Source organism: Eschscholzia californica, unplaced genomic scaffold (genome assembly GCF_041429995.1).
Source record: "Eschscholzia californica isolate CP2 unplaced genomic scaffold, dmEscCali1.0.p SCAF_2, whole genome shotgun sequence".
Classification (NCBI taxonomy): Eukaryota; Viridiplantae; Streptophyta; class Magnoliopsida; order Ranunculales; family Papaveraceae; genus Eschscholzia; species Eschscholzia californica.
In genome coordinates this window covers 1272511-1296318 of record NW_028238309.1, presented here as the reverse complement: position 1 = coordinate 1296318, position 23808 = coordinate 1272511, and the positions used below count along the sequence as shown (strand labels likewise).

Here is a 23808-nt window from a genome sequence, read left to right as displayed (position 1 = left end):
CTCCATCATGTTTTCTCTCTCTGCCAACTCACGCCACATCATCTGTTACGCCACCTCATCACCTTCTCCGGCAGAGGTCGCCGACCGGGCAAATTTCCGGCCGGCAACCTTCAAACCAAAAAAAAAAAAAAAATTTTTTTTTTTCTCTCTTCCTCTCTCTCTAAAATTACTCCGGCGAAGGTCTCCCTTCGCCGAAGTAATTTTAGAGAGAGAGAGAGAGGAAGAAAGAAAAACATTTTTTTTTTTTTTTATATTTTAGTTTGAAGGTTGCTGGCCGGAAATTTGGCCGGCCGACGACCTCTGCCGGAGAAGGTGATGAGGTGGCGTAACAGATGATGTGGCGTGAGTTGGCAGAGAGAGAAAAATGATGGAGGAGAGAGAGTGACGGTGTTATAACGGAAGGGGGTCATATGGGTATTTCTTGTAAAGTAGGGGGCCAGGCGGGAAACTGGTCACAAAGTTGGGGGCCATTAGGGAAATAACCCTAATCTTATTCAGGTTAGTAAAGCAGTTAAAGATGCTGAGAGGACAATCTTGCTACAGGTTAGATTTAAACTTTCTAAAAGATTATCTTTTTATGTAGTGTTTAAAATTTGAACAAGTCTAATCATAAGTTTGTCTTACTTAATGGTACTTATTTGACTAGATAATTAAGTTTGAACCTTGTCTTAATAATCATGCTTAATGTTTATTGAGTTAGGTTTTTTTTTTTATGCAATTTATCAATGATTTGGCTTTAAAATTTGTAATTTTATTTCTTACACTTACGTTGGGTATCTCTCTGTGGTGGTTTATTTATACAAAATCTAGTTGGGATACTTTAAGTATGGATACATGATAAATCTAGTTAGGATACCTTGTGATCTGATAATGACCTCTAGTTGAACTATAAATGCTCGATGTCGGCGGTGTCATTAGTGTGTGTGCAAGGAAAAGAAATGAATTACCTTTTGAAAGCAATCGATAAGAAAACAACCAAAGAACTGCGAGGCTCGATATTTGTTATTAATAGGCAGTTCTTGCAATTAGCTTCCGGGTTAATGTAACCTTCAATTTTTTGGTAGAGTTTATATCAACCCATCTTAGTCTCACCGTTTTGTTTGGAGAGTTTCCGCAAAATTACATGCCTTTCCCAGCTAAATATTAGTTTCCTGAACTTCAATACGTTGTAAATCTTCATTTTTACGTGGAAGTAGTTTAAATTTGATTATTTAAGAGATGAACCTTATTTAAGCACCGATGTGCTGATGGCACAGGCTTTCAGGAGTGATCTTCAGGAAGCTGGATGGAAAGTTGGAAGATCGCCTTTGCACCAAGTTGTCACGGTAGTTGATGGCACTATTAAGGTGTGTTGACAACCTAGAAAACTTTTCAATAGTCCAGCTGAATCTTAAATGACGATCACCATTTCTGCTGGTTTCCCACTGTACTAACAGCTTCTGCTTGTTCAACTGCAACAAAAATCGAAAGAAACTAAGATTGCTTTCTGCTTTGACCAATGGTCTTCTTTTTCATTTTGGCAGCAATCGTGCAGTTGCATTTATGCATCTGGTTAAGCTGAACAAAGCTCTTGCTGATGCAGAGATGACGATCACCATTTCTATTATTTAGAAGGTACCAGAAGCTCTTTATCAGATCAAATCGGGGAAGAAGCTCAACGGATGTTGAGGAAAGCAAGGAGAAGAAAGTGAAAACACTGCAATACTATAATTTTAAACTGAAGGTACTAAATTTACATCTCATCTGATAAATGCAGTAGCTCTTTTCGGGTTTATTTTTCAGTGAAGGCCTCCAAGGAAAACACAAAATAAATGTTTAGAAGCTACCGATATGATGTAGATTGTTGCGGAAGCGTAAAAGTAATGGAATCCACCATGGTTAATAAACTAAATTAACGAAATAAAACTGATAAAATAATGATAAACAATAAACTTGATTAATAATAAACTTGGTTGATAATAATCTCTGATCTGGTTAACAAAGACAGACTAGACTTCTCTTATATAGAGATTGTACTTTCCTAGATAGACTCAAATAAGGAAATAAGATAACTACTAATAATACTTTCCTTGATTGCTAAGACTCATAATTATGGAAACCCTAAATACTTAATTATAGAAACTACGCTAATGTAGCTTCTTGACCGTGAGGCCCACTATCACCATGGCCGTGAGGCCCAATAGGAAGATGGTCTCCATCACGATATTAGTCAATAACTACTGTTGTATATAACTTCAATATGCCAATTGCCAGGATCCATGTAAACCTAAATAACATACATGAATTGTTAAACTAGCTTAGAAAGCTCAAATGAAGATTCATAAGTTGACATGTAGCGAATCTGAAACTATTAGTCATTACGATCCTAAGTTTATATTCGTTATGTCAACCTGATCATGAGATACACTAAACCAATAATCTTGACGTTTTTGTTTTCTTGTATTGGTTTACTGCAGGAACAAGAGGTTTAATGCAAACTGTCAACACTGTCTAGTTCAGTTGGTTCCTTCCACTTTAGAATTGACGGCAACTATTGCAATTGACGATTTTAGGAAGGAGGTTGAAGAACTATGACAGGGCGTAGGAACCTAGTATAATACGAAGACAAATTTTTTATTAGAATTGTTTCTCCTAGGGATGATATATGAAATACTTCACATGTCAGACTTCATAATTTTGATTAAAATCGATATATGAATGGTATTATAGTACTTTGACAGATTTGTAAATATTTTGGATAAGTATTCCAAATAGGAGGGTCAATTTATTGTTTTGAAATACAATTTTTTTTTTTAGAAAATCAAAACATATCGTCGACGGTTTTCTGTCGTCGCCTACAACGCAGTCGCGACGGTTTTTTATTTAAAAACCGTAGCTAGTAATTACTATTAGCGGCGGATTTATAAACTGTCGCTCTCAACTGTCGCGAAAAGTATCCCCGACGGCGGTTTCCACGACAAATGCTCATCCGTCGCTAAATAGTTTCTGCGACGGAATTTTTACATTACTGACGGTTTTAAACCGTCGCTAAAAGTCTCCATTTTTGTAGTGACCACCACATACGGGTCGAACCGATCGGGTACGGGCGCCCACATGTAGCAACACCTCGGGTTCAGGCGAGTTGGGTAGATCGCGTCTCTGGCTATTAGGGTAAGAGTGATGATAGGGAACAAAAATACTATGCAGACTCTGGGTAGAATTTTTTGTGGTTTGTCGTGATTTGCAGTTCAGTGGATCAGAACCATTGAAAACACGAATCACAACATGCACCATAAGATTTCTATTGAGAGTCTGCTTAGTTTTTTTTGTTCCGTAACATTTTCTTTCGGATAGTCGAGTTGATCGGACCGGTGAAGGTTTGGTCTTCCCTTAATTAAAGCCGATTTTATAATGTAATTGGAAGATGGGGAGTTCTAAATCTTCCATTATAATACCGTCGCAAAAACGTCATGAAAATTATTCATAAAAAACCCTCGCTAAAACTATCACAAGAATTTGGAGGAAATGTTCGCTAAAACTATCAAATAGTTTTCGCTTTATCCGGAGCAAACTCAATTGTACACAAAGAAATGCACAATTCAATGTAGAAGTGATACTCTGTTTTCTTATTCTTGTTTGTTATTCGAATAAATTGTAAAAGCATACATCTTTATTTCAACTTACATTTCGGAATCAACTTAGATATTAGAAATAACACACAAAAATGCAATACAAATCAGTTTAGAAGTAATAATTTAAGGCTAAGCGAACATAAAACCTTCCATGATAGTAACAGCTTTTCCTCGGATCCGAACTCTCTGTTTTTCCTCATCCAAACGAACATCCAATATTCCACCTCTTTGAGACGCCTACTTATAAAAAAAAAATATTTTCCTTTAAACACACGAGAGAAAGATAAAGAGAGAGACAGAGAGAGAAATGCTGCAACCAAGGGCGGAGCCACAATTTGATGTATAGGTAGGCTAGCTTAAAAAATAAAGGCCTAGGAAAGAATTCAATCACAAAAATAGGGGCAAATTTTAAAGGTCAAACACGGAATGGGGATGAAATTAAGGGGCGAATGCAAAATTGTGGAGAAAGGGAGGGTCAAAGAGGAGTTAATGGAAAACAAAACAAAAGACGAGCACCCTAGGATTCTAACCCAGACTTGGAATGGGGACAACCAAAGAATTGACCAACGTTGCAGAGGAAGCTTAATGAAATGTGTCAGTCTAACTCCTTAATAACCATTTTGGACCCCTAGCAGCCTAGCTGCAGGCAGGTGTAGCCGATGCCTGGCTTCGCCCCTGGGTGCAACACCCCGTGCCTAAAATATGTGCACAGAGATGTGCTGACGATTTAGATACGAGACTAAAATCCGACAAAGTCTCCTGTGTAAATCAAACTCGTAGGACATCTTTAGTGCACATTTTTGGGCGTGCGTGGGCTTTGGAGTAGAGTATCTTTTGTCGAACCAAAACAATTCTAATGCGGATTTATTGATCAGGGAGGGTTACGTAGGAGGGAGAGAGAGAGAGAAGGTACCATGTAGGCAAAAAAATCAGATTTACCCAACTTCTTGCTCCAATAAGGTGCTAAGCCACAATGTGCACTTCCACAAACAGCATCCTGAGAGATTGATTTATATCAAAGATGAGTTGGGCTTTCATAGTGATTTTTCATTAAATATCATGAAGTTGTTGTTGTTTACCTCATTGACACCCATTTTCGGAGCGAATAATCGAGAAAAGAAATCAAAACTAGATCCGCGAGGAGCAGCTCCTGTTATAAGGACTCCCATTCGTGCACGACACTTTTTTATCTCTTCGAAATTTGGCTCCAATTCTGCAACTCTCTCACCCGACGAGATCTCAACCTGCACTACCATTCATTTTCAAAAGACATATCTATCCAAAACCCAAGTTTCAGTTCTTAAAAAGATATAAAGAATTAAACTTTAGGTTTGAATAGGTACAAGGAGGTAACCAGGAGGAGAGATTTTCTTTATATTGACAACGGAAGCACCATTCAGAGTTAAGGGAATGAAAGGGATTTCTTTAGAATCACATTCGACAATGGAAGATACAGGAAGATCCAATTCAATTGAGAACTTATGCTCTCCTTCTTCGGCTTCATTTTCTCCAAAAATCTTTTTAGCAGTCAGAATTCCATATAGTGTCACAAATTCGATTATGTTCGATTTCACCAAACCAGATGTGAACAGAATATGGGCAGCTGCCAAGGTTCCATGACCACAAATCTCAACCTGCATCCCAAAACAAGATTAAACCATTGTCATAGACTCATTAACACTAATAATTGTACTATTTTTCATTATAAATTCGAAGTTTTAGAGCTTAATTTGGATATCATTTTCGATGTTTACGAGTACCCTTTGTTAAGTTTGTGGTCCTCCAACTCAAAACCAATTGGCAATGAGCGGAGAGGACCTAGACATTATATTATCGGTTATTAGATCATCATTCTCCCATGTGGGACTATTGTCGCAACGAGTAGCCTTAAGGTAGATTTTTTCGTAAATGTAGGTTACTTTGGGATTGTACCTCTGCAACAGTAGTAAACCACCTTAAGCGGAATCTCGGGTTGTTACTATACTTTGAAGTAGTAGCATGTTCCGTACGAGTCAAGAAACATGTAACAGCAGGGTTATTGAATTCCCTCGTCACTGCATTCAACCATTGCTCATCTTTCTCTTCTTCCAACAAACAAACGGTCGCTGGGTTTCCTTTAAATGGCGTTTCGGTGAATGCATTCACCTAGTATCAACAAACTTATCAATGAGAGAGAGAGAGAGAGAAAGTGAGAGAATTAGGTAGAGAGAAAGAGAGACTTACAAGATAGTATTTAGTGTGTTTCTTCACCATTCTTGAGAGTGAATTAGTTAGAGTATGGACTAGAGATATAACGGATTGGAATGACCGATAAGTTCACCATGAGTATAGCGTGGTGTATGAACAATTATTATAGTTAGTTAGAACTTCATTTTCATTATTGAAACAACCAACTAATAATCAATAAGTAGGGTAGATCAGTTATTCTGCAAGAAGAAACAAACAACTAAATGTCAAAATTACTGTGAGAGGCAGTTTCCAAAATTCATGTAGGCGGTTTTGAAAGATTAGGATGGCATAAATTGGCAGTTTCACATTGGCATTGGCGGTTTGTAATGGTTTCTAAATCTTTTAGAAACCAATTCCTAAAACTAATTCCTAAACCGGCTTATACTAATATTTAAATAGAGGACTTGAGTGCTTTGTATCATCGTCAACAACAAACACAACTCTTCTTTAGAGAGAGCTAGAGAGAGAGCAAGTAAGAGAGATTTTTTGTTCATAGTTTTGAGCGGTGATAAATTTCTCGGTCGTCGAGAATTTGGTATAGAAGGTTAATTTCTATACGGTACCATCTTGGGACGAACTTGCGGGTTGTGTGAGTCGTCTTCATCTATCCTTCAATAAAGATTTCTTGTTCGCCCGAGGACGTAGGCTTTAAAGCCGAACCTCGTTAAATTCTGTTCGCATATTTGATTTTGACTTAGCTTTTCGATTCATCTTCATAATCGGATCAATTTCTAGGATAGGTTCGATAGCTTCCGCGACTTTTAGTTATAACAATTGGTATCAGAGCCTTGTTTGAGATTGAACGAAAAGAAGATGGGATCGAGAAGTGGTACGGTCAAATCAGGGAATATGAGATAGAGAAGTTCAATGGGAAAAACGATTTTTCTTATTGGCGGATGCAGATGAAGAATCTGCTAATCTCGCAGAAATTACACAAGACGTTGACGGGAAAGAAACCAGGAGATATGTCAGATGAGGATTGGGAGGAGTTAGATCTCGAAGCACGGGCCACCATTATGTTGTGTCTTGAGAGAGACGTGGCGTTCCTAGTAGACGGAGAAGCAACGGCGGCGAGTGTGTGGTTAAAACTAGAAAGCAGTTTCATGACGAAAACTTTAACAAATCGGGTCTACTTAAAATCCAAATTATTCACATGTAGAATGGAAGAGGGTTCTTCTATTCAGGAATATGTGAATAGGTTTGACAGGATTATCTCAGATTTGAAGGATATTGATGTTAAGGTTGAGGATGAGGACCAAGCCCTCATATTATTACTTTCATTGCCTAAATCCTATGAGAACCTTGTTCAAACTTTGATGCTTGTTGGTGATAGTCTAAGCATGGAAGAGACGAGAAATTCGCTATTAGCGGATGACCTTCGTAAGGTTGCTACTAGCAGTATGGCGTCGGGTGGAGTAGACAAGGATCAAGCACAAGGGTTGTTTGTAACGAGGGGGAGGAGTAATGAAAGGGGAAAGGGAAAGGGCGGGAAATCTAGAGGCTCTTTCAAGAAAACGTGCTTTAGTTGTGGTGAGTTTGGCCACTTTAAAGTGGCTTGTCCAAAGAGAAAGTTGAAGCAAAAGAACGAAGGCTACAAGGAGAAACAAGAGATGCAAGAGGCGGGATATGTGTCAGAAGAGGCGGACGAATGTTTCTCGGTGACAGAGGTGTCTGAGAAGATCTTCGATAAGTGGAGGCTTGATTCAGGGGCGTCACACCATATGTGCCCAAATAGGGAGTGGTTTACTACCTATAGGAGTATAGATGGTGGTACAATTATACTGGGTGATGATAGTATATGTAAAACTGTGGGACTCGGAACAATACGGATCAAGATGCACGATGGAGTGGTGAGAACATTGACGGACGTAAGACACATACCTGATTTGCGGAAAAATCTAATTTCCCTTGGTGTGTTGGAGCGGAACGACTGTAAGATAATTATAGAGAATGATTCCATAAAAGTCGTTAAGGGTTCTTTGGTGGTAATGAGAGGTACTCGTTACGGAAATTTATACAAACTTTTGGGGACAACAATTACGGGAGATGTAGCAGTAGGAATCAATGGAAGGGATCCAACGGCTAGTACGAGGCTTTGGCATATGCGCCTTGGGCATATGTCAGAAAAGGGTCTATCTTTGATGTGCGGGAAAGGCTTGTTGAAGGACATGAAGAAGCCTTGCATGGAGTTTTGTGAGCATTGTGTGTTCGGGAAGGCACACAGGGTGACGTTCTCTACAAGCAAGCACAGGAGCAAAGAGGTGTTAGACTACGTACACACCGATGTCTGGGGACCGACAAAGTTACCTTCCAAGGGTGGTTCCAGGTATTTTGTTACATTCGTTGATGATCATTCGAGATTTGTCTGGCTTTATTTTCTGAAGCATAAGAATGAGGTATTCAACACATTCCTGGTGTGGAAAGCAATGGTTGAGAACAAAACTGGTCGAAAGCTGAAGACGTTAAGATCGGATAATGGGACCGAGTACACGGATGGGGCATTCAAGGAGTTTTGTAAACAGGAAGGCATTGTGAGGCACTGGACAGTAGTAAACACACCTCAGCAGAATGGAGTCGCAGAGAGATTGAACCGTACACTACTTGAGAAGGCTAGATGTATGCGCTCCAATTCGGGATTAGGCGTAGAATGGTGGGCAGAATCTGTTGCTACAGCTTGTTATATTGTGAACAGGTCTCCACATTCTTCTTTAGATGGCGGCATACCTTACGAGGTGTGGTCAGGTGAACATGCAGATTACGGGAGACTTAAGGTTTTCGGTTGTACGACCTATTACCATGTTAAAGGTAACAAACTTGACAATAGAGCAAAGAAGGCAGCTTTCTTAGGATATGCTACAGGAGTCAAGGGTTATCGGCTATGGTGTACGGAAGACAAGAAGTTTGTAATCAGCAGAGATGTGGTGTTTGATGAGTCATCTATTGTAGCTATGGCGAAAGCTACGGTGCCTAGTTGTGGTGATGTTGGGTCTACTAAAGCTCAAGTAGTGGAAGTAGAAATCGAAGACCAACGGGTTTCTAGGAATCATGATCAGGTGGAGCATCAGGATAATACTCAGGATGAGGAAATTGATGAACCCGATCATGAGGAGGTTCAAGGGGAAGGTACACAAGTTTTACAACAACAACAACAGGATGTTTCGGTACACACTAGGCCGAAACGGTTATATAAGCCGGTACAGAGGTTAGGGTCAGACAAACCTCTTAGGCATTACGGGCAGGCAAATGTGGTTGAATATGCACTCTCGGTGGAAGACGACGAGCCGGTCACCTTCAAACAAGCTATCACCGCGGCGGAAAGAGAGAGTTGGCTGGTTGCTATGCAAGAAGAGATGGAGTCTCTTCACAAGAACCAGACATGGGAGGTTGTCCCATTGCCCGAAGGTAAGTCTGTTATTGGTTGTAAATGGGTGTACAAGAAGAAAGAGGATTCTTCCGAAATCAAGGGTACAAGGTATAAGGCAAGACTAGTGGCCAAGGGTTATGCACAGAAAGAAGGGGTCGACTACAATGAGATTTTCTCACCGGTCGTGAAACATACTTCTATTCGAGTGCTATTGAGTATTGTTGCTCACAGTGATCTTGAGCTGGAACAACTCGATGTTAAAACCGCCTTCTTGCACGGAGATTTGGAAGAAGTAATTTATATGGCTCAACCTGAGGGATACAAGGTTGAGGGTAAAGAAAATCAAGTATGTCGTTTGAGGAAGTCTCTTTACGGATTGAAACAATCCCCTCGCCAATGGTACAAACGATTTGATTTTTTCATGCTAAAGCATGGTTTTCGCAGAAGTGACTATGATTGTTGTGTATACATCAAGAAGCTTCGCGAAGGTGACTTTATTTATCTCCTTTTGTATGTGGATGACATGCTTATTGCTTCTCGAAGCATGGTGGAGATAAATAAGTTGAAATCTGAACTCAGTCAAGAGTTTGAGATGAAAGACATGGGCGCTGCAAAGAAGATACTGGGAATGGAGATTAAGAGAGAGCGGTCAAGTAAGAAACTGTACTTGAATCAGAAAGGTTACATCGAACGAGTAGTTTCTCGATTCGGAATGCAGAATGCGAAGGCGGTGTCAACACCTTTGGCACCACACTTCAGGCTCTCGGGAAAACAATCTCCCACTACTACGGTGGAGAAGGATCATATGGATCGTATACCGTATGCTAGTGCAGTTGGCAGTTTGATGTACACTATGGTGTGTACTCGTCCGAACATTTCACAGGCGGTCAGTGTGGTTAGTAGGTTTATGGCAAACCCGGGGAAGACACATTGGGAAGCTGTGAAGTGGGTCTTGAGGTACTTGAAGGGTACCGTTGATACGGGTTTGTGCTTTGGTGGAGACACATGTCAGGTAAGCGGTTATGTTGACTCGGATTATGCTGGCGATCTAGATAGAAGACGATCTACTACTGGTTATGTATTTAGGGTACATGGTGTTCCAGTTAGTTGGCGATCGATGTTACAATCTATAGTTGCGTTATCTACTACGGAGGCCGAGTATATGGCTATGGCCGAGGGTGTGAAGGAAGCATTGTGGTTGTGGGGTCTTCTGGATGATCTAGGGATTAAGCAGGAGTGCGTGGATGTATGGTGTGATAGTCAAAGTGCAATCCACTTGGCGAAGAATCAGGTTCATCATGCTCGCACTAAGCATATCGATGTCAGGTATCAGTTTGTACGAGATGTCGTAGAGGAAGGTGATGTTTCTCTCATGAAGGTACACACAGATGAGAATCCCGCGGACATGTTGACTAAAGTGGTGACATGTAGCAAGTTTCAGCATTGCCTGGAATTGCTACAAATCGGCTCGTGTTAAGTTGCCCGAAAGGACGTAATGGCGACAAGGTAAACTTTATGTGAAGGGTTGGTAGAACTACGGTAGGCTTGATCCTATAAAAGGGTACGTAGGCAGCCATGGTCATATGGTGCAGTCAGATGAAGTTACAAGAAGCAGATATATCTTACAAGGAGTATCCTGGTGTTCGTCCAAAATTTGAAGAGTATCAAATTGTGTACGAGGTGGAGAATTGTGAGAGGCAGTTTCCAAAATTCATGTAGGCGGTTTTGAAAGATTAGGATGGCATAAATTGGCAGTTTCACATTGGCATTGGCGGTTTGTAATGGTTTCTAAATCTTTTAGAAACCAATTCCTAAAACTAATTCCTAAACCGGCTTATACTAATATTTAAATAGAGGACTTGAGTGCTTTGTATCATCATCAACAACAAACACAACTCTTCTTTAGAGAGAGCTAGAGAGAGAGCAAGTAAGAGAGATTTTTTGTTCATAGTTTTGAGCGGTGATAAATTTCTCGGTCGTCGAAGATTTAGTATAGAAGGTTAATTTCTATACGGTACCATCTTGGGACGAACTTGCGGGTTGTGTGAGTCGTCTTCATCTATCCTTCAATAAAGATTTCTTGTTCGCCCGAGGACGTAGGCTTTAAAGCCGAACCTCGTTAAATTCGGTTCGCATATTTGATTTTGACTTAGCTTTTCGATTCATCTTCATAATCGGATCAATTTCTAGGATAGGTTCGATAGCTTCCGCGACTTTTAGTTATAACAATTACCTATCTGTTCTTCTTGATTTTATGTGTGACAATAAGGAGAATTCAAAGATGTGGAAGATCTTATAACTAATGTTCTTGTTTTCGATGTAACAAAACTTATCGAACCAGCTTTTTCCATTTTAAGAAAATTACAACTTAATATCTTATAGCTATGATATCTAAAGGTGAGTAGTTGGATTTCGAATTCCAGCTGAGAATTACAACTTGTTCCTTTTTCTGTTTTAATCACTTTAAGCACCACTTTTTTGACACTTTCGGTAACACTTCCGACATTTCAAAGGTAACATTTTACTGGCACTTCCCGTAGCTCTTCTGACACTTTAGGCGAGACTTCTAACATTTTTGACGACTTTTTCTAGCGCATACAGTGACACAATTTGTGTCACTTTCGACCGTGGTACATGAAAAAGCGATGGTAGGATCAAAACTTTGTTTAAATGTGACGCATAATTCAACCAAAGCTGATACCATGCCCGACCAAGTACCCTGGCCGGATTATGGCTGGGCATAGAGTCATATTTCTAATTCAATTTGATCAAATATGACCATTTGTGGTCCTAACCAGTGGACAATAATAACCCACTTCTCAACTTTCTTATGTAAGCGGCAGTATGTATGTACAATCAGAGCAAGGAAACTGACATATAGTAAATTTATAACAAAAAAAAAATAGACACAACAACATGATTGAGTCGAGTACAGACGTTAGACCAGAGCTCAAAGAATTTATCGTAATTTTGAATACGAGCATGAAAATTTGGTCTAGTTGTCGTTTGGTAACTCTTTATGGTTCGAAAAATAGATAAATATGTATGAGAAAGATCTAAATGGTTTAAGAGTCTGACATTATCATTAAAAAATCTTTAAATCATCTACCTTTCCTCCATCCTTTAAACACTAATCAATAATATATATATAAGGAAACAACATTGACCCTAGGATTAGTCATTGTAAGGGTGAGATCAATCAAACAAGTAACCCTAGGCAAGTAAATGTGACACTACAAACAGGACTAACTTTAATAACATAATAATGTTTAGGCCTTCTCATGAACATTGGCATCCTATATAGCATTTGACAAACACAAGTATCATCCATCTCTCTCAACCACCTACAACAATCAATTTGCTCCCTTGTTTGACGATAATGGCGTCTCCTTCCTTGGGCATGTTCGTGTTCATGTCCGTGTCCATGTCCATGTCCATGGTGCCTGTGTCCATGACCGCTATGTTTATGTCCTTCTGCAATTTTCAAGTGACGTTGACTTTCAGGATCTTCTGGCTCATCTGGGGTTTCGCCATTACCGATCTCTTCTACAAGACTTTCTTCTGTGCCAACCGGTAATAACCCACAAGCTTGGTTCGCCAAAGCAAACTGAGACAAGCATAACGGTCTCGGTGTTGGAACCGATTCTATCTTTAAGACCAAATTTAGGATGTTTGTTATGACGACGAGCAAAGTTAAAACTTTAAACATGAATCTCTCCATTTCTTTGGCTTATGATCTTAAATTTGGAATGGAATGGTCCGAGTTTTAAGGGTTTTATTAAGCATAGAAATGTAAAAAGTCCCTCCTAACCTAACATATGTAAGTTTGTTTAGTAGTCACAGTCTTGTGGCCTTCCTTCTTTTAAATGGAATTCAATTTTTAAGAGATTAGGTAGAAGAAATTTCAGTAGTGAATTATTAACAAAGTTAGATTTTTGTCATGCCTTTTAGGTTTAAGTTTGTCATGCATATTTGATGATTTTATGTTCTTTTATTGTTTTAGCAAGGTTTGCATGTATGAGAACACAATAAAAATGGAGGAGAGTTCCAATATTGATTTAGTACTTGAAATTTAGAAAGACTAGTAAAGGGTTCGAATTAGAACCAATTTTACCATTATGTATCTCTTGTTCCCGATGCCTATTTTCTTTGTTTTTGTACGAGTTTATTTGCTTCTTGTGCTCATTTGATCTGTAACGATAATTGAACAATTACATGTTTAGATGTACTACCAGAGTAAACATAAGCAATTTCAGGGTCAATATGGTTAATTGTGCAACATTTTTACTTTTTTTTTTTTTGTGCAACAACTTTTACTTTGTTAGTAGAGCATCTCATTTGATTGTTTGAAAATTGCCGTTAAAGTTTAGGCTACGGTTTCATAATGTAGTAAAAAATGTACTGAACCATGAATTCATCTCAGATAGCGAGTCAACAACACCATGTGAGGAGAGACGGTTCTGTATGAATCTTTTGCTAATGATCTTAGAAGGTGTTGTTTAATTTGAAAAACATCTCACACACAAAAAGATACTTTTAAGTTGTTAGTGACACTATACTGAAATAACGTTGCCAAAAGTCAACAGTATTCAAAAGGTTATAAAATGGCGGGATAATAAGTAAATGAACCCCCACTTATTTAGAAATATTAGGACTTCCCCCCTAAAATCATTATCGTTCAGGCGTTAACCCCTATCGCCCATTTTTCTGCCAAAATCTCGTTATTTAGTGGGCGTGTGAGTCACGTGCTTGTCATCAGACCAAAATACCTCCGTCCTAATTTTTAATATATGACCCCCATTTATTTAGCTGTATTAGGACTACACCCCCGACCAAAATACCTCGGTTAGTTGTTGAAGGAGGATCTGAAAATCGATTTAAAATGGATGAATTTCTTCCTCAATTTTTTTTCTTTGATTGATTCTCCTTCTTCTTCTTCAATTTCTTCTACATCTATTCTAGATTTCAATTCTTCTCTAGCAAAATGTTCTAAGATTTCATTTTTTCTTCGAAACCCATGTCTAAGAAACGGACAACTCCTTAAAACATGACTAGAAGATTCAATATCAGATTTTTGTGAGAAACAATTATAAAACAGAGATTTTTGAAACCAGTTAAACCATTTTTGGGTACAACTACTACTAGTTGTTCTTCCATTCTTTTTCGGGTTATGTTTGGTGGATATTATAACTTGAACTTGAACTTGACCCATACAAGTAATTTTAGGGTACAACTACCTCAGACTGGTAAAGACACGATCCACCCTACCATCGGAGTATAAGTGACACCTCGACCAGAGTCACTCGCTGATTGGCTCTAGCTCGGGGAGAGTATGACCCAATTTATAGTCGAACCTCAGACTTATGAGATAGAGAGCGTAACAAGGGTGAACCAACCAAAGTCACTCGTGGATTGGATCTAGCTCTGGCCTCTGGCTAGGGGTGAGCATGACCCAGTCTATGGGCGAACCTCGAAGTCAGTGGTTCGGCATGTAACGAGAGTGGTTCAACCGATTGTGAGATGGGAAGGTATTGGCTCGGGAACTATTCAAATGGACAAGGTATTTTGGTCGGGGGTGTAGTCCTAATATAGCTAAATAAATGGGGGTCATATACTAAAAATTAGGGTGGGGTATTTTGGTCCGATGACAAGCACGTGACTCGTACACCCACTACATAACGAGATTTTGACGAAAAAAAGGACAATAGGGGTTAACGCCTTAACGATAATGTGAAGTCCTAATGTTCCTAAACAAGTAGGGGGCATTTACTAAATATCCCTAAAATGGCACATAACAACTTGTCTTGAAAAATTCATATTAATTATGTTGTTTTTAATAAGGTAAGAGTACTAAGAGAGAAAAGAAACCTAGAAAGAAAGGAATCTCACTCCCAAAAATATTAATTAAGTTGAAAGGATAACTTTTTCTTGGTTAGTAAAGGTAGGATTTGATTTGATTGATTAGAAGGTGCAGGTGAATGCCGAAGGCAGGGCTAGTGACTGGATTGAAGTCGTAACAAGGTAGTCGTACTGGAAGGTGCGGCTGGATCACCTCCTTTTCAGGGAGAGCTAATGCTTGTTGGGTATTTTGGTTTGACACTGCTTCACACCCAAAGAGAAGCGAGCTACATCTGAGCTAAGCTTGGAGATGGAAGTCTTCTTTCGTTTCTCGACGGTGAAGTAAGACCAAGCTCATAAGCTTATTATCCTAGGTCGGAACAAGTTGATAGGATCTCCTTTTTTACGTCCCCATGTCCCTCCCGTGTGGCGACATGGGGGCGCAAAAAGGAAAGAGAGGGATGGGGCTTCTCTCGCTTTTGGCATAGCGGGCCTCCCACCGGGGGCCCGCACGACGGGCTATTAGCTCAGTGGCAGAGCGCGCCCCTGATAATTGCGTCGTTGTGCCTGGGTTGTGAGGGCTCTCAGCCACATGGATAGTTCAATGTGCTCATCAGCGCCTGACCTGGAGATGTGGATCATCCAAGGCACATTAGCATATGGCGTACTCCTCCTGTTCGAACCGGAGTTTGAAAGCAAACTTCTCTTCAGGAGGATAGATAGGGCGATTCAGGTGAGTTCCAATGTAGATCCAACTTTCTATTCACTCGTGGGATCCGGACGGTCCGGGGTGGACCACCACGGCTCCTCTCTTCTCGAGAATCCATACACCCCTTATCAGTGTATGGACAGCTATCTCTCGAGCACAGGTTTAGGTTCGGCCTCAATGGGAAAATGGAGCACCTAACAACGCATCTTCACAGACCAAGAACTAGGAGATCACCCCAGAATGAAAGGGGTGACGGAGGGATCGTACCATTCGAGCCTTTTTTTCACCAGAGTGCCAGTCAAGACAAGAAGAGTGAAGAGGTTGTTGAGAATAAGTTTGTTGTCTTTTTACTCAAAGTTATGAATTCGAGGCAACATGACATCGTCGGGGTGGTCTATGGGCCTTACTTGCCTCCAAGTGGTCTTCGGCCTATCTTACGTCAAAAACTAGCTCAAGATGTGTGACTTTCTCTCACACTTATAACTTGACCACCACCTTTTTCCCTATCCCTTATGGAACTAACACCAGTAACAGTAATCTTTCTCTTACACATTGGACCTCCAAGACTATCTTCCCTCAATAATAGAGTCGAAAGACTTTGATAAATCTAGACTATGTTACCAGTTGTGGGTGGCTGGGTGCGGTAGATAGGCCTCACATGCCCCCAAGTGGTTTTGCACCTATCTCACCCCAAAAATTTGCTCCAGAGGTGAGACTTTCATTACACTTATAACCTGGCCACCACTTCCTTCCGTATGAAACTAACACAAATAGGTATAGCCGCAACAAGCTCAAGCTCACACAAAAATGACAATCTTTTATACTAGTAGTGGCAGGTTAATGGGAAATGGTGTTTCGAAAAGTCTATTGATACGAGGGTGCTGCTAAAAGCACCATTTTTTGTGCTATTACCAGACGGTTTATTAGTTTGACTAGGGCCGATGAACATTTGAGCCGAATATTTTATAAGCAATTACAACATCTAGATTGTAAGTGTTATTTTTCTATCTTTTTTTTTTCTTCAAACTTAGAAAATAATCAATAACTATTCTTACCAACCAATTTTCGGCAAAGGAAAAATCTCTAGTGAGGGATATGAACACTGCCTAACCTATTATTTGATGTTTGATTGCATCGTGTATAAGGGTTAACATGAGCTTTTACAAAGGCCAAGTGCTAATAAAATTTTGAAAAATACTCTGAGTGCTAACAGAGTCGTCCATTTATAGCAAAATAGTCGAGTGTCTTTACCGATGCCTCAAATGCGAATACTTTTTCTTGACATTAAGGTCAGGTATTATATTACTTGGTTGCACAAGTGGTTGATAGTGTTTACATGAAGGTACATGTTTGATTCCATATGTTCGTTGGATAGTATGTTGTTAAGCTTTAGATGTATATCAAAATTATAATGAGGCACATAATATCGTATCAAGTTGAAGAATCCAGATTAAATGTGGAAATTAAATGGGCTAGTATTTTACTGCTAAGTTAATTCCTTTATTGGTTGCCTTGATTTTAGTTATGTTTTTAATTTGTCTAATTCCATATATACCATTTAGAACTTCCAAGTTTTTTAGGGTTTTGGAAAGTTTCCATATAAACTGAAAAAGGAACCCATTTAATTTCGATAAATAAACAAACATATGGAGTAATATTCGAGGAAAACAAAAAAAAGAATACTTCGAAGTACATGAGAAAGCTATGATGTTGAGAAAGAGTCTAGCGAAGAACGCCAAGTCGAAGAACGGCAAATCGAAGAATGGCAAATCGAAGAAAGTGAATCCTTTAGATGTTCTTACGGATGAAATTTTTCTGAATATAATATCTAGGGTTTCTACATGTAAGTCGGTGATTAGATGTAGTTGCGTTTGCAAGTCATGGTTCAATTCAATCAACCGTAATCTTGAATTTTTTCAATCGAAAAACAAGTCACGTTTGATATTTAAGTTCTTTCAAGGTGATTATGTCTATTTACGCCAAAATATAAAAAACGACTTCTTTTATTTAGGAAAAGATAGTAATGATCTTCGCAACATTGGAGAAATTCATAGTACTTACACAAGAGATTTATGTGGTTATTATAACGGTTTGGTTTGTTTATACCTCAGAGAACATGATATTATAGAGATTTGCAATCCAACTAGAAGAGAAATCCTCGCCATCGCCTCTCCTTATATCAATGATAACTATGTTGCTTCTAGATGTTACTACGGATTTGGATACGCTTGTAAGACTAACGAATATAAGTTGGTCTGCATTAGTAAATATTATAAGTGCATGGTTTTTACACTAGGAACCAATTCATGGCGAAAAGTTAGTAGTGTTGTTCCTAGTAAGTTATTAGGACTATTCACCTATTATACTGGGCTCAATGATATCCACACAAAGGTTCCCATTTCTTGTAAAGGGTTTCTATATTGGATGACAAGAGATCACGATGAAATCGTTTCTTTCGATGTACACAACGAGACTTTTCATGTGATTAAGCTTCCACCAAAATGTGTTCGTCACGGTCATGAGCCGTCTGTTCCTCATATAGGGTTTAAAGGAAATCTTTGTCTTGCATTATTGGACAAACAACCGTCCGAAGATGATTCTCGTGCTAATCTACGCTTGTATACTTTGAGAAAAAAACATAATGAGCAAGTTGGATGGAGGAGTTGTTTTTAATAAACTCAAAATTGCCTCTACATCAATATGTTCATATTGTGAGCTTCGGTAATGATATTTTATTATGTTGGTTGGATAATGATAAGGGACTAGAAGTATTTAAATTATACAATTTGCAGACGGGTGTCATAAAAATTGTGAAACACCCTTTAGATCTTGGACGTACTAAGTTTTGTGTGTCTAGTCAAGAACAAAACTTGTTATTTTCTTTACGAAGTATGATAAAGAAAGGAATTCCAAAATACGTCTACTCTTATCCCGATTTAAGAAATTCTTCAAATATAGAATGTCGAAGATCACCTGTATTATTCTTATTTGTAGGTCCACCTAAAAATCATTATGTGAGGAGGGATTCTTACTTTTGGTAGTTTTATATTGTTATGAAGTGTTTTATTGTTCCTTCTCTCTGTGAACCAGTAATCTACTGATTAATTAGTTATTAATTATTATTTCGTTTTGTTTTAGTTTTTTTTAATAATTGAAATAGACCGATAGAATGTTGTGAGATTTAGGAGTAGGGTGTCTCAGCGTTTTTAACAATTTTTAAGAAATTGAGACACACTTTTAACCGGAAGGGTCAATAACACAAGTGGCAGACGCCTTTAAAACTTCCCAATTTCTTTCTACCAGACCCCATCCTAGTGGGAATCCATTGGAGTAGGGGTGGGTTATGACTTTCGAAACTGTTAGGGAGACCGAAGAATTGGGCGGATGATGGGCAGATTGCTGATGTGGCACACTATGTGGGCAATTTCGCCCAGCTGGCACTGTCTTCCTTTCCTCTCGTTTTAAGTTTAAATACACTTCCTCGGTATTTTTCTAGTTCATCTAACAATGGAGGAGAGATTTGGAGAACAAAATTCAGTTCAAGAGACCAGTTAATGTACATAAAATTAGTTTCATAAAACATATCTTGCTTCGTCCATTTGTTGATGTGGCGCACCACGTCAGCAATTTGCCCAACATTTGTCGAAGTATTTGGTTTCCTATCATTTTCTATTTCTTTTTCGAAAAGATTTTAGAGTTATATTTTGATCTATCTAACTCTAAGAACTAGCTCAAAAGGTGAGATGTTGAAAGTGTCTTGATAATATCTTAACCAGCCTGTTACTTGAGAAATCGTTTAACGACAATTATTTTCTAGTGCCGCTAAACACAACTAAATATTAGAGTTTTTAGAGAGCTACAACTACTAAAATCCTTGAAAAGTCTATGTCATCTTGCTTTTGAAAATAATTTCATTTATATCCAATGTGAGACTAACACCACCAGGTAATGTCGCAACAAGCTCACACAAAAATGACAATTTTATGTTATTTGTGACAACTTGATGGAAAGTAACGTTGCAAACAATCCATTTATGCCAATACTTCTACTTGACCTTAAGGATTATATGGAAACCCCAACCAGCGGGCACATAATATCTTATCAAGTATAAGAATCTAAACTACATTTCTAAGGGTAGTATTTTTGTGCTAATTTTTTTTTTTATAGAGAAGGTAAAATAGGTTCATTGATGAGAAAATCAAAAACACGACCATCGTGGAAACCAAGATGGTTAACCAACCAAGACACCAAAACAAGAGCAAGCTAAGGGTAATTACATTTGACCTAAAGCCTGTCCAAGACATCCCAATTCCTAATATAAAAGCTAAATGGATTGTACTACTCCATTCTTGATTACAAACCCAATAATGTATCAAGTTTTTCACTTGTGTGATTATATTCTCCATGGAAGCCTTTATCATAACCTTTCTTCATTAATCGGTTGTTCTGCTCTAACCAAGTGGGCCATGCAATGGTAGGAGGGATTCACATACGGATGAAAGATTTTCTATCCGTTATCTTCTTGGGATTCCACTATGTCAAAACCTGAGAAATAGATTGACTGTTGATAATGAGATGTTGAGAGGGGTTAATCGACTCTCAAATTTTAGAAATGAATTGGCAAGTGAGGAAGAGATATGTTGAGGATTCCCAATTGGACTTGCAAAGAGAACATCTATTAGGAGCGGTGCAACCTTTCTTGATTATGTTATCCATAGTGGGGACTGCATTATGCATTATAGCCCATAAAAGAAAGGAGACCTTCGAGGGGATAACCTTGTTCCAAAACCATTTTGGAATCTTAACTTGAGATTGAGAGGATGATGCTGCTTGTTGTTCTAGCTTTTGGTACAATGATTTGACGATAATTCAATATTAGAAGGCATCCATTTTCGAGAATGTACCTTTGAGTTAAGAGTATTAGTCGCTTTTGTTGTAGTATAAAGGAGGGCAGTGAGGAAACCAATCTCAGAATTTTTATCGGACGAGAGAAGTGAATATTTCAAGAATCATCGCTAAAAGATCCACCTCAATTATCTTCAACCGTTGCAAATTTCCTTTTGGCGGCTCACCACAATGTTTAAAATCTAGATCTGGAGATTTCTCTCTCAGTCCAGTCATCTAACCAGTAGCTTAACTGTGAGCCCCTGTTAATCTACTGGTTAGATGATTGGATTTGGGTACGCTTGGCCTAGGACCCCAAGTATCCTTAAACATACAAAACTAGAGATTAATAGGAGCTCAAAGTTAAGCTACTGGTTAGATGATTTAGGTTTCTCCTCGCCATCGCCTCTCCTTATATCAATGATAACTATGTTGCTTCTAGATGTTACTACGGATTTGGGTACGCTTGTAAGACGAACGTATATAAGTTGGCCTGCATTAGTAAATATTATAAGTGTATGGTTTTTACACTAGGAACCAATTCATGGCGAAAAGTTACTAGCGTTGTTCCTAGTATCACTGCTTTTGCTGAAGCCTCTCTTTTCTCACACATCTTGGTTAGCTTTGCTACTTGATGTACGAGTATGTCGTCAAAACATTCAATCTTTCTTCTCTTTTAAAGTTTGAATACCAACTATTCAGTTGCTACCACACCATATAGCTTTCTACTCCCCCATTCACTGCAAAAAACAAAATACATAATGATGAAGATTATTAAAATTGGTGTAGTAATTCAATTGCCGGGGTGTTAACAGCTGTTATACTCCAATCTAATTATCCAAAAGAAAATTCTCAAAGGCCCACAACATTGACAACAATACCAAACAAAGCACATGCATCATGAGGTTACATAATGGGTGAAGTCAGATCTCATGACATTTAGGAAGCAACTAATAGTTTAAAAGTATAAGAAAGTACCTCTTCTCTTCCTCTATTTCTTGCCTCCAGTAAAGAACTTGTAGCCACTATAAAAAAGAGTATACCCCATCCAGTTAAGGAAACAATCACAAACTACAATAGATTAAGAATAAGTCAATGATGCAGGCGCATAACACGTGGGCCCACGTCCACGCGTGCCCACGTCCCGGTCGACCACAATAGTGGTCCTAATTAGTATAGGATTAGGAAATTACTTTAAATTGGTATTTCTTTATTTAGAAGTTTCTATGTTTTAAGTATTTTATTATTTAGGAATCCTAGTTTGAGTCTATCTAGGAAAGTCTGTTATCCTATAAAAGGAGGTCTAGTCTATTTTATTATTCAGATTGAAGAGAAAAACCTTTGAAGTTAATTAAGTTTTAGTTTATTTATCATTTTCTTTACAGTTCTTCGTTTATTTTATTGTTCTTATTTTAATTCCGCTTCGTCTACATCAAGTGGTATTCAAAGCCATCAAAATTCTGGAACTTTTTTTATTTCTCAAAAAAAAAAAAAAAAATCTATGGATACATCTCCTCTTGAATGTTGGAAAATTTTTCCACGTTTATGTTGGGATCCAATTAGAGATACAATTCAATTTTATATGGATCGGAAGGATGAAAGAAAAATTCATCAAGGTTCTAAAATTCCACTCTTCGAAGGTCAATTCCATATAAATTTCTGGATTCAACGCATGGAAGATTGGTTCAGAAATCAAGAAGTTCATGACAATGATAGAGTTTTTTTGGTTGAACAACATATGTCCGAAAGAATTTATGAACAATTCAATGCAATGCAATGGAGACTCATTGACGAAGGAAAAAAAATCATAGACGATTGGACGACGTTGAAAAGCATCCTCACATATGGTTTTCTTCCTCTCGATGAATATTTGTCATGTGTCGAAACAAAAATTGAATCTGGAAGACAGTTCTCCGAAGTTACTTCAATCACTAAGATCGAAGATATTGAAGGAGAGGTTATGGAAAAAAAGAAACAAAATTCAGTCAATAACGGAGGAGGAAGAAAAAAGTAATTTTCCTTTGTTAGACATACACCCTAGTTGTGATAGGAAGCATCCATGTCTAGCCGAATTATTTGATCTATATGCGATTCCGGGAGAAGACATCCTCGTTTCGAATCATAAAATTCTTCCACATCAATTATGTCCCACATCACCTCTTTCTCTATCAAATCATCTCCATCCACGAAAGTCTCTTGCAACAATGAAGAAGGTAGTCATGAACCCTATTAACAGTGTTCTTGATGCCAAGCAATGATTGGAAGGAGACTCAGTAATCCCATTGTTCCGGCTGATATCAAACAATGGCCATTCAAGGTTGTTGCTGGTCCTGCCGACAAACCCATGATTTCGGTAAACTATAAAAGTGAAGAGAAGCAATTTGCTGTGGAAGAAATATCATCCATGGTGGCAATTAAGATGCCTAAGATTGTCGAGGCATACCTGGGTTCTTCGGTGAACAACCTTGTTGTTATAGTCCTTGCTTACTTCAATACCCTCTTGCGGTTACCTTTAAAATCTCGAATCCGATGTCAGTGGGGAAGCAATTCTTGGTCCAATCTAATAACAAACTCTCTCTTACTTGGAATGAACTACTCATACCAACCCAACAACTTAAATTTTTTTCTCACCAGTGAACACTCACCAATCAACCATCTTTACTCAATTGCTTATAACGACCCATCATCACTACCATCTTCATATGATAAGCCTATTAAATTCTCTTCCTAGTTCCTTGGTAATAGGTTTGATATTATTGGTTCTTGTAATGGTTTACTTTGCATAAACAGAACTTGTTCCTATGCACTTATCCTTTTGACTCCAACTACAATTGAATTCAAGGAAATTCCTTCACCACCAAACATTCAAGATGAAGAAAAATTTAGTCAATATCACGGTTTTAGTTATGATCCTCTCGTTAATGACTACATAATGATAAGAATTGTAAGGTTTTCTTCACTCTTTGATTCTGAAGTTCAAGTTTATACTTTGGGATCGAATTCATGGCAAACCATTCAATTCGGTATTCTTGATGATCTTATTTTAGAGTGGTATCAACATCGTGGGGTTTTTGTTTATGGATGTTTTTATGGGATTACTAAAGAATTGGACTTCGTATATTCTTTCAACGTTTGTACTGAAAAGTCTTATAAGCTACCAATACCTGCTAAGT

At 38.4% G+C, this 23808-nt stretch overlaps 1 protein-coding gene across 1 annotated transcript; it reads right to left on the bottom strand.

Moving 5' to 3' along the window:
• Nucleotides 1-3584: 3584 nt before the first annotated feature.
• On the bottom strand, nucleotides 3585-5934 carry LOC147555059 (uncharacterized). The gene is made up of 6 exons (XM_086660436.1): nucleotides 5835-5934; nucleotides 5544-5756; nucleotides 4955-5245; nucleotides 4691-4855; nucleotides 4525-4608; nucleotides 3585-3848 (listed from the first exon to the last, which is right to left on the bottom strand). Exons 1-6 carry the CDS (start codon nucleotides 5862-5864, stop codon nucleotides 3741-3743), a joined length of 891 nt encoding a protein of 296 aa, XP_086516562.1. The 5' UTR covers nucleotides 5865-5934; the 3' UTR covers nucleotides 3585-3740.
• Between the last annotated feature and the right edge of the window lie 17874 nt (nucleotides 5935-23808).